The 12,933-nt window shown below is 30.1% G+C and overlaps 1 protein-coding gene across 1 annotated transcript in view; it reads left to right on the top strand.

The window, feature by feature from the left end:
- Positions 1-12,933, top strand: part of LOC145245907 (uncharacterized) — a 141,867-nt gene that overhangs the window by 66,456 nt on the left and 62,478 nt on the right. The window contains exon 3 of the mRNA XM_080107647.1: positions 12,518-12,573. Within this exon, the coding sequence (XP_079963773.1) occupies positions 12,518-12,573 (56 nt within the window). The remainder of the gene's footprint in view (positions 1-12,517; positions 12,574-12,933) is intronic.

Here is a 12,933-nt window from a genome sequence, read left to right as displayed (position 1 = left end):
ATTGCGCATTCTCCAGTTCTGGCCTGCTTAGACATGTATGTTCAATGGATCAAAGTCTATTAGTTTTTTGTTTTTTTTCTGTTTAATTCAGTAATGAAAATTATTCTTTTGTTGAATTAAAAAAAGTAAATACTGTTTTCACTTTGCTAACAGGAACATATATAAAAATTAAATGCTTTTGTTTTCGTTCCGAAATGCCACCATCAAATAAATACTCTACTTTTATCTTTAAACTTTAAAATTTGAGCCAAAGCATTTAAAAGGTTTCAAAATTACTTTGGCATTTCAAAGTGTAGTGTTAAGAAAATACAAGTAAGCCATTTATTTTCTATTATTATTAGATAAAAAAATGCCTGAAATGTGTTTTACATCGTGACCCTTTGACATTTCAATGTAAATTTCATATCTTTAAACTGAGGGATAGAAAATAATTTCTGACTTCAATTAAAGTTTTAGAGTTGAATAGTATGTTTAAGTTTAGTTCCTAAGTCTTATTTTTTTTATTTCTTTTTTTTTCTTAACAAAGCAACAAAATTGCTTTTTAGTTTCCTAATAGCTATTAAATCTTTATGCTAATGTATGTACACCTTCCATCAAAAATGGTGGGAAAATGTATTTGATGCTTTTCTAGTGTTCACACTAATATTTATATAGAACTAGCGGGGTTACCCGGCATTGCCCAGGTGTTTGTAAGTGTAAAAGAAAAAAAAAAGGACTTGAAGGCAGAAAAGAAAGTTAAAGAAAATGTGAACTCTTACCGCTATGCTATTAAGCCATAGGAAGTGAAAAGCATTGAAATTTAGCGATGTCAATCAAAAAGTTGACTTACAGAAACGAACGTTGGCTCGAGGCCAGTTAAGCCTTCCGCCATTTCGTTTCCCCACAATGTTGGGGAAAACCAGCTCACCACTAAAAGGGAGTGTCCAAATGAATAGCAATTGTCTGATATGAGGGATTTCCCCCAGATTGATCAAAACTGACTGCTTTCTGGACATCCCGGCACGAGTGGCCGGGTAGCTGCCTTCACTTTCGACTCGGTTTTACTTTTATACGAAAAAAAAACAAACAAACATGCCAGAGGAAGAAATAGCGTAAATTTTATAAAAGTCGATGTAAATAAATGTAGATACAACGCGCATTCGCAAATTGTAGATATTATGATCTAGGAGGTATATAAAAAGTTCTCAAACATAGTAACCCCCCCCCCTCGAGAATCCCGGTGAAAAGATTCCATGAGCAAAGCTTCTCTCTTAGAACTGTACGCCTATGGAAATGTCTTCCGTTTTCCTGCTTTCCAGCTGACTACAATATGGTTGTCTTCAAGTCTAACGTAAACAAGTTTTTGATGAGCTGTTCCATATAAGTTAACAAATTTACCGAATTTCCATTACTAACGATTAATATATTGTCCAATTTCTACTGTACACTCTTCAACCCTTATCCTCGAGTGGCCTCTTGGCCTTGATAAGTGGTGATGCCTATGTAAAAAAAAAAAAAAAAACAGCCTTGGCTGGACATACAAAAATGCGCACAGCCATTTTGTCTTTTATATATAGCATCTCAAACTGGAAAGTTAAAAAGAAAAAAAATGAGATGCGTTTTATTTGGATCAGAGTATTGTGTTACTTAAGTACATGTTTACACATGATGTCATGATGGTCAGTGTCATCTGTTACCTTCTTCAGGTGTATCTTGTCAGGCTTGGGGAACCCTTCTGTTGAACTTGGGAATCTGCATGGAATTTTATTCGACAGAAAGAATTCCAAGTTCAACAAGATACGCTTGGCTTGTCGAAGGTCTGAAGTTCCATCGACCAAAACATTGTGAAAATAACACTAAAGAGGAGAACAGTAGTTTGAAGAATCCAAATAATCAGTCCTTATCTCAAAACTTCAGAACCATAAATCATGAAATGCTTTCTTTTATTTTCCTTTCTTCTTTATAGAAAGAAGAAAAACGTTCTGTTTTGTCCTTATTATAGAAATAGGGAAGAATTTCTTTCTGAATTCATCTAAGACTGGATGAGGAGGGGGGATGGACCAGTTATTTGCTTTCTCCCTTCCCATAAACACTTGAAATGGTTATTTTCAGCATTTTTTTTTTTTGTTGTTGTTTTTTTTTTTTACTTGCTAACTTTATTTGACAGAGTGGATATATATTTATACAGAGTGGTTGAAAAGTCACCTATTTTAAAACACTTTTCATTTATTTATGAATTATTTTTTACAAAAAACGAATACAAGAACACCATACATAATGCGATATTTTATTTAAAAAGAAAAATGCCAAATGGTGGTGAAATGATTTTTATGCAAGATGGTGCTCCTCCACATTTAGCTACTCTTGTTTGTGTATAGCTGAATGGACACTTTCCTGGGGGATGGTTAGGTCAACATGGTCCATTTAAAGGATTGGCTAGAAACCCTGATTTAATACTATGCAACCTTTTTCTTTGGGTTTGGTTTAAAGAAGGAGTTTATTCTAAGAAGCCAGCGACTTTAGAAGAATTTGAATGACGATTACAAAAAGTGATTTCTGTCATTCCACAAGAGTTTCTGGGAAGATCAATTGATGCTATTCACATGTGGCCTGAGAAAATAAAGATGAAAGATTGTGAGCATATTTGAATTTTTAAATAAAATATCACATTATGTATGCATATATATATATATATATATATATATATATATATATATATATATATATATATATACTCCTATAAATTTATTTTATTTTTTGTGTGTATTGATATTCACATTAAAAACCCGTTTTTTCTAATTATTTAAAAAGAAAATACAACTTTGTTATATATGAGCCATGGACTTGCATTCATTTGCAAAAGATCTAGCTAATTTAGATATTCTTCTAAACATTCATTTTAATTAATTCCTTATTAGTTTTTTCGGTTTTCTTATGGAATGATCATCTTTAGTTAACTATTATGTGTAATTATATCCATGCAGATATTCTACATGATTTAGACTTATGTAATAAGTTTATAATAAACACAAACCTTTTTCTATATATTTATGTATGCGTATCTATATTTGTTTAAAAATATTTGGCTGCCAAAATCCTGTCATTTTTTGGTCTGCAGACATGAAACTTAATATATAGGGTATTTGAATCCATGCGAAACTTTATATTTGGGTCTTAGCCAGGGAAAATCGGTGCAAAAGTGTGAAAATTAAAAAAAAAAACAGAATTTGCCAGGTGAAGGTTGAACGACATTATGAATATGCATGCATAACGTAATAGCTATATGTTTTAATTTTTAGCCATACAACGACAAAGGAAAAAGTAAATCGTAAACTAAACTTTTTGGTTCCGATTCTCGGTGGTGGCGCACAAGTCATTTTTTTTTTTTTAAACTTTTTAACTCATTACTCTATATTGGGTCCAATATAATATAATAAATACGAAATCTGCATTAATCAAAATATCATATTTAAGATTATTTTACGACTGGGCAATGCCGTGTGACCTGCTAGTATATATAAATATATAATATACATATATATATTTTATAAAAGGAACTTCGTCTGTGTGAGTTCATACTCTATTGACTCTGAAATGGATTGGCCTTTTTTTACTTTTCTTTTTTTTTTTTTGCACGAAGTTACTTGATGTGTTTGGAAGTGTTCTTAGATAGGTTTTGTATCGGAATGCATTTGATAAGTATTGAAAATCCGATCAAAGAAGGAAGACCGATTTGGACGAAAGTTAAAAGTTTTATTATCACATAAGCAGAAAGGCTATAAAATTAAGTGTAGATTCTTTAATAAGACAGAGGTGCATTCGAAACGAATATAAGTTTTTAGAGCACAGTTGAGCCACGGTACTTGACTTTTGTATGTTTAACTGTAATTCAAGTGATTATGTAAAAATAATTATATAAAATCAACAGTTGGTTCTTTTATAAAACAGAGGCGCATTCAAAATGAATGTTCCTGTTTAGAGCACAATTGAACCATGATACTTGACTTTTGCATTTTTAAACTTTAAATGAAGCCATTATTTACAGATAATTTTATAAAATAACTAGTAGGTTCTCTACAGTGCAATGTAGACTACAATGTATTTGTGGACTAAGTCACTGTGGGGAGGCATGTGAAGCTTTCTTCTGGTACACTGCGGGGGGAGGGGGTCTTAACTAGAGCAGACAATCGATTTGATTAAAAATTGGGTGATTTCAATGACAATAAAATTATGAGTAGGTGAAACATTTGTTGATCTTCATTCAATCCCAGACAACGTTGGATCTCCCTGCTAGTATATAATATAAATATATATACACATTGGTCTTTATTATATATAGTGTGGGATTAACTATTATAGCATACAGCTGTATCATATTGAAACACTGGTTCTTGTCTGATCAGCGAAGTTAAGTAGCGCTGATCCTGGTCCAACATAGATAGGTGACCATTTCTGAATACTACAATTTTTTTTGATTGTAAAAAGCTTTTGTGTTAATTATTTCTATATAATCTGTCTTTTGTTTGGGAAACGAGGTAAATTAGTTCTTTCAATCTACACACCAACTCATTTCTGTCAGAAATTCATTTCCATTTAAACAAGTTCTCTCATACATGCATATTTTATTTTTTATAAAGTTGAATAATTGTGTTTCTCCAATTCATTTCCAATGATCTAATGAGATATAAATGCTTGGTGTTGTCACTTGTTCCTCACGTCGCTGAATTAAGTGACTTATACTACTTAATTGTCCTTTGTTTGTCATTGCTGACAAGACACCTAATGATTGAGCACTCTACCGTGACCTTCGTTAAGAATGCCTCTCGAGTCTGCTGACCACACAGTGGTTGGTGGTATGCAGATAAACAGCTTTGACTTTTTTTAATATTTCTGAATTTTTTAGATGAGGATTGATAATATGTATTATTTGGATGGTTCGGACTACTGTTCTCATTTTGGTTGTTGTTCTAACATTACAGCCGATGTAACCAATAACAATGAAGATAAAAACAGTAGTTCAAACTTAATATTTAATTATACAAATAATATATATGATTTGACACTCTTTCTATTTTCATAAACACATCAAATATTTTGAATTCTAACGACTATACATATTATTTGAAATCTTCAGACTACTGTTTTCATCTTGAGTGTCATTTTCACAACCTCCGACCTTCTCCAGGTGTATTTTGTTGAGCTCGTGAATTTGGATGGAATTTGAAACGGAACCCTTTATTTACTTCATGGGAGTAGCATGCTTTCATTCTGTCAGCAATGACAAGTAATTCACAATTGTATTTTTCAGTTGCTCACACTGAGATTTTAACTGCCTACTCTCAGGAGAATATCATTTTTACAGTTGATTTTTCCAAGTACTCTAACCACTGTGCCATGGACCTTGTGGACAGTTGTAGTACAAATTTTAAGAGCCTTAAACCTATTTTATTTCTAGTTGTGAATATCACTATTTATTACTAATTATTACTATATATATATATATATATATATATATTGCTGTGTGGTTGTGTGTGTGTGTGTATATATATATATATATATTATTGTTGTTTACTTATTACTGTATATATTATTTATAATTAATGGTTCCCATATTGTGTTAAATTCTATACTAGATCTACTTAGTAATTGATTGTCGCTCAGCATATGTGCTGCTTCTTTGAGTCGTCTTACTCTCCGCTGTTCTTCTGTCTGCAATTTTTACTTCTTCCCATAATGCTAGATGGTTTCCTTTCTAGATATGGTCAGCCATACCTAACAAAATACACTTGAAGAAGGTTGGCGGTTACAGCAACCAAAACATTATGAAAATGACACTCAAGATGAGAACAGTAGTTCGAAGATTCCAAATAATACAAATAACTGATCCTCATCTAAAAAAATTCAAAAACTATAGTTTATTGAAAAAACAAATGAAACCATTCTTTCCACCATTTACCAATAAGAGTCATTGTCATGATTAGGGCGGTGACAACAGCATATTCTTTTCATTGTGTTAACTCTTGAGTATATATCCATTAATATCTTATATGTTTTTATATAGACAGATGTGGTTCTCGTTTGATTAACTGTGTTGGATATATACCCAAGAGTCAAAAGAATGAAAAGACAATTCTATTGTCACAACCCTAGTCATGATACACCTGAAGAAGGTTACATTAGCCGAAACATTGTAAGAATAGTATTCAAGATTAGAATAGTAGTCTGGACAATCCAAATAATACAAGCCAATTTTAGTTTTTATTTTAATGCCAAAAGAACACACAGACACCAGAATTATTAGTTTAGCTAAAATATGGTAAATATGAAATGAACTACGAAACAATATGGAAATAGTTTATTTAAAAAATTATTTTGGTTTTAACACTTTTTGTGCTATCATGAAACAATAAAAAATGTAAACTTTGATCTTGGTTTCATAATTCGATTGAAGTTAGCTACCTTGCTTTATGATATATTATTTATGACAAAATCCATGAAAATTTTTAATTATTTCCATATGAATATATTTTAAATATTTAGAAAATTATTTATAGAAATGTAAACCATGAAAGTTTAAATTACTTTTTGTTAAATAAAATATTTCCATATGAATATATTTTAAATATTTAGAAAATTATTTATAGAAATGTAAAACATGAAAGTTTAAATTACTTTTTTTAAATAAAATATTTCCATATGAATATATTTTAAATATTTAGAAAATTATTTATAGAAATGTAAACCATAAAAGTTTAAATTACTTTTTGTAAATGAAATATTTCTGTATGAATATATTTTAAATATTAGAAAGCACATTTATAGAAATGTAAAAAAAAAAAAAAAAAAAAGTTTACTTTTTTATTGTTTCGCGATAAAACGAGAAGTGTTTCCATATGGTTTCATATTTCATTTCATGCTTAGTGATTTTCGTTTCATATTTAGCTAAACCAAGTTCATTTCCAACATCTTAACTTTGTGTACTGAATTTTTGGATTTATTCCCACCAAAATCACACTGGATCGCAAGATTGTTATTGTATTATCTTTTGATGGGAGTGGGTAGTGCGGTATTTGTTCTACTTCTATATGACCGTCCTCCCAGGAATTATCTTCTCCATTTTAAAAAAATAGGTGAAATCCTTCCAGGTATTAGATCCATCTTAAGGGGCAGGAGGAATGTATTTGTTTTGTTGTCACAAGATCCTTCTTTCTTTTTATGGGGGATTCTCCCAAGTATTACTGCTTTTTTATTTTTTATTTATTTTTATTTTGTGGGAAGTGGGTATTCATTCATCATTATCCTATCGTTCATAACATGACATTACCAACTTTTTTTTCTCTTTTTTTTTTGTACAAGGGCTATCTACTCAGGCTTTACCTCTTATTTTTGGGGTAGTGTAGTATATTTTCATTTTTCATGATGCATTCTTTATAGACATTACTTCTAGTGTAATAAAATTTGTTCATTCTTCATGATAATATCTTATTTAATGTTGTATAAGTTCTGTTGTCATGATATCATTCTCCCAGGCAGTAACTATTTTTTATTTTGGTAGGGTTTGGGGGGGGGGGTAGTGTTTATTTACCATGATACCATTCTCCCAGACCACTAAAAAAATGTGACAGTAAAATGCATATATTTTACTTGTATTGAATAAAATTCAGTTTCTGTATAAATTATACCATGTTTTTATTTTCTTTCCTTTATTTTTAATATGAAAATCTTAAAGTTTTCTGAAACTTTTTGAAAAGCTATCGCTCATTATTGACAGCCTTACTTCTCTGCATGTCTCGCTTGCCTCAGAGTGTATGGCGCCATTGTCAATCGCAATGGCTTTCTCTTTACGAAAGATCTGACTCTATTGTCACTAGTACAAAAATCTACATCCATTCATTGAATACATTGCTTCTCTACGTTTGTCCTTGTATTGTGAAAGTTGGCAAACATCTTGTGTCTAATGCAAAGGATATAATTGGTTGAAAAAAAATAAATGTAATTTTTTGTAATGATTTGACAAACAATGAGAAACACAATTTTCTATGGCATGTGACATGATAACTGAATGTAGAAGAACAAATAGAAAAAGGTAACCGGTGTTATGAGATTCAGCGTTTCCGTTCTAACATAGTACAAAATGTACATATCATCCGCGTACAAATATTTAGTCATTCTTTTTGAAAGCCATATGATAAACTCGTTTGAAGTTCTATGCTTTTTATCTTTCAAGTTGCAAATGTTTTGTAAATAATAGAGTTTTCGTCTTTGCAATTTCGCAGCAAACAATTCTGTCAGTCTTGTTTGTAATTCCTTATTTCTCCATTGCCTTGTACCTCCTCGACGTAACTACCCCCGACAAACCCGACAAGCTACTAAGTCTCATCCCTTTACAGTAGAGATCCCTAGGTGCAAGAAACCCTTTTACTCCAATAGTTTCTTCCCCAAAACTGCAGGTCTTTGGAACTCCCTTCCGGCATTCTGCTTTCCCAACTGAAGTTCATGCAGAAGTTCAAGTGTAATGTGAACAAACATCTTTCTACTCATCTCCCTTCATAATGCTCCTGCTGATCAAGTCCCTGATAGTAGCCCCCTGCTTCAAAGTTGTACTGTGCCTTGTTTGGGGTGAAAATTGAATTAAAAAAAAATATATATATAGTAACATTTTATTATCATTATTCGCATTTCAGTTTCAGAGAGACCATGACGGTTATAGTCAGCTAACATACTGCCTAACTTCCGGCATAGCGCTACCAGAAGCAGTGACAAGACAAATCAGTGGCTTCACTTTTTTTCTCTCACACCTATATCTCCGTTGTGCATGTTCTCTCTTTTTATTGAGTTTTCCAATGGTTCTTTTTTTTTTTTTTTTTTATTTAATAATCATTGCAAAAGTTTTTTGGTCTTATTTTAATTAAGAATTATTGAAATTAGTTTTAACTAGTGGGACCTGTGGAAATTTAACAGGGAACTCGTATGTAATATTGATGTTGGCATTCTGTAGATGTTCAGTGTAAATGGAGTCTCTCTTGTAGCTTTTTTGTTAAAATTGCAAAAATATTTATCTAAGCTAACACAAACGCACAGCAAAGTCTTGTCACAAAATAGGCTTACATATGATATTTTAATTCTTGCAGATTTCGTATATATTATTATAGAGTTAATGTTCTGTCGATTTTTATATATTATAGTTGCCATTTCAAAATGGGAGGAAAACCGTAACTTACCTGAATAGCATGAGTTTCGTGTTTTTTCTTGTAAGAAAAGAAAAAGTAAATGTATGACAGTCATGCAAATTTACGTGTGAGATATGCAAATTAGAGGCGAAGGAGTTTGTTGAACGGGTATAAAAGAGGAAGAGAAAGGAACCGCCGGCGAGTGGAAAGCTAGCGTGTTGGGAGAACGTGTGTCGAAACGAAACTATTGAAACTAAATCAGAAAAGACAGAACAACAAATTTGACTCGGTTCAAATACTGCAGACAAAAATAAAAAAATATATATCCATGACTTGGGTGCATTAGCTTGAATCAAAACCGAAATAAAAACTTATGATAAAAATATATGCATATATATATATATATATATATATATATATATATATATATATATATATATATATATATATGTGAATAAATGATTAATAAAACATGTTAAAAGACATCTTGAAAAAGAGGGAACTCATTCCATTTGTGATTTTTTTTCCAAGGAATTCTGCCTTTTGGATCATTTGGAACTTACATGTTGGATTGGAAATTTTTAATTCGACCGTGTTTGGATTTTACCATTCTTGGATTTTTTACCCTTCACCGAACTATCCATTCATGTGAAATCTTTTTATCATTTTTCTTTTACCTCCTATTCCCCTTACCTCACCCTTTTTTTAACCAAGTAAGATCTGTGACTTACTTGTAGTTTCATTAAATACTTTTACATGCAAAATCCGATCCCGCATTTTGCTAATTCCTGCCCTCTGATGAGAAGGAGAGTATTTCTTTGAAACTCAGCGGATTAAGGACTATCCACTTATCTTGTGTTTCCTTTTTAAAATTAAATATGTTTTTAACTCTTTTTCAAGATGTCTTTTAACATGTTTTATTAATCATTAGTTCATATTATAAGCTCTATTTATTTCCTTTTCGGTTTTATTGAGCTTTTACATCTGGTTGAGATTACTTTACTTGTAAAAATTAACTCTTTAATATTTATAATATATTTTAAGTCTACCATTTTGATTACCTTGGTAAACTTGTTGTAATTTTTATTTTCTTTATATATATATATATATATATATATAAACTTGAGTTCCTTCAGCCATAATCGAAACTGAAACCAAAACTTATGAAGAATTCTTTGTAAAATTATTTATGACAAGAAATGGAAGTACATAACAATTAAATGACTTGGATGTAAGCGTGACACAAAAAATAACACACGCTATCATATTAATATAGTTTTTTTTTTTCTAAAGAATTATTGAAAACACTTGTTACATTCTTTTTGTTTAAAATAATTATTGAAAACTCTTTTTGAAATCTTTTTAAACTGTTTTGGGAATATTATGTATTGGATACTTTTTTTGATGTTTGAAATTTTATATGGATTTCAATGATTTTTTATACTTTCATAAACACATTATCTAAATTCAAATAAAAAGCTTATTTTTAAAATTAAAAAATCTTTTTTTATAGTTTCATATATTTGTAAAACCTTAAATAAAATTTTTATTTTTTCAAATTTTGTTACTAAATTTTCAAATAAAAATTGTGTTATTTTTATTTGTATAATTTTAATTTTTCTTGTATACTTTCCAATAATATCCTTTTCTTATATTTTATTTCAATAAATTGCTTCACAATAGAAATACTGAGGAACAATAAAAGTGAAGAAACGGATTTATCTTGTCACCACTTCCAGTAGAACTATGCTAGAAGTTCGGAAGTACATTAGCTGACCATAACCGACCATAACAAATGTGTCCTCGAGATGGCATAGACTTGAGTGAACTCTCTAGGAGACAAGCTTAGGCTAGAAGTATACGTATTCTGGGTTCTTGATCCCACTCTGATGCAATCTAACTGAAATGCTTAGAAAACTGAAGGCTAGGATTTCAAAATGTAGGGTCTGAGCTGATCCATAATTCTGTAAGTCTAAAATTGAAATATGGTCCCATTTTTTAAATATATATATATATATATATATATATATATATATATATATTTTTTTTTTTTTTTTTTTTGAAACATTGTGAATTTGTATTGTTTTTTAATTTAGAAACCAAACAACAATGTGTTTGTTTTTTTTTACTTAAAATAAATAAAATAACTATTTTAAGTTTCTAATCTTTCGCCATATAATAATAGAATGAATATATAATTAGAGTATTTTGAACCAATAATTCAGAAAGTTAAAATAAATATTTTATTTATGTTAAGGAAAAAAAAAAAAGTATATGCGCTTTAAGAGAAAGAGCCATGGAATTGTACTTGACTAGCATTAATTTTATTTTAAACTAGCGGGGGTACCCGGCGTTACTCGGGTGGGGGTAAATCAACACAAAATGAAAAATAAAGAATAAGCAAACGTAATAACCCTGTTTAAATATAATAACTATTTTTTTAAATCAGGAAGAAAAAACAGTGAACATGATGCAAAATAAAGAATAAGCGAATGATGTTAAAACTTCTTTTAACAAAAATCGGAAAAACAACAAAAACAGCAAACGTGATGAAAAAATTAAAAAAAAAAAAAAAAAAAAAAAAAAAAACGAACAAAAAAAATGGCATAAATAACCCTGTTTCAATATTAAAACTTGAAAAATCAAAAAAATATATATATATCTGATATCTTAGCTTGAACGTGCAATCTTAAGATAAAGACGCTGCTACTATAACGACTGATTTATGACCATGTGAGTGAAATCGCGTTGTTTTTTTTTTATATTTAAACTAGTTCAACAAAGAACTTTTTTTTTTCTTTTTTTTTTTTTTTTTTTTTTTTTGCATGTATGTTTGGCTAAATTGTTATGAAGGAACAATTTTTTGCTACCCCTCCCTGTAGAAAAATGCTTAGTTGAAAGTGAAAAAATCAATGTTTTTAGCCAATTTTATTATATTTGTCATCCGAAGGGTCAAGCTTCAAAATGATACCGATCTTGTGAAAATCCGTCACCTCTGTCGAAAGTTTTTGAGACATACATTCATACATGCATTTAAACAAGCATGTAAGATTTATATTATAGATGTCTTCTATCTTCTCTAAGTTGTGAGCGTATTGGAGGAGGTCACACAAGTGGAAGAGCTGAGCGTTGTACTTCTTTTAAATCCAACATTACCTTTATGACTCGCATTAATAACTATTTCTCCATTCCTTCTCTCCACCAGACAACGTCATTTGTTCATGTATCCTTCAATATTTTTTCAACAGATTAGAATTTGTATTTACGGCAAAATATAAGTTTTTTCATGCTTATTTCTTTAAGCAGTGCTATTTCTTTTTGTAACACTTTCAAAAATTGCTATGTTTTTTTTTATCTATACTTTGCAGGGATGTTGGTGGCTGGCAGGTCCCTGGACGTCTTATTGGAGGAAAAAAATTCTCTGGTAAATATTGTCTCCTTTCTCAAACAAAATCTTCAAAATTTTATAATTATTTTGGCTAATAAATTTTATTCATGATAAAAAAAAATACCAGTGTTAGGGGTGCACTCAGCTCCCTCATCCCTGAATCTATGATATAGAATGCCTTCCCATTGCACACAACTTTAACAAACTAAAGTATTATTTTTAATTTTATGGAATTATTCAATTTTTATGAAATTTTCAGCATTTATTCAATAAATTATCTATTTTCATAAGTGAATAAAAGAATAGCCGTCCCAGGAAAGAAAAAATTATTTCCCTGAACAGAAGAGTTTTGTATTACTTTTATGACTCCTTATAACGATTAAAATCAAGATATTA

The sequence above is a fragment of the Euprymna scolopes genome, chromosome 23, assembly GCF_053919585.1.
Source record: "Euprymna scolopes isolate OS-2025 chromosome 23, ASM5391958v1, whole genome shotgun sequence".
NCBI lineage: Eukaryota > Metazoa > Mollusca > Cephalopoda > Sepiida > Sepiolidae > Euprymna > Euprymna scolopes.
This window is presented reverse-complemented; position numbering and strand designations above follow the sequence as displayed.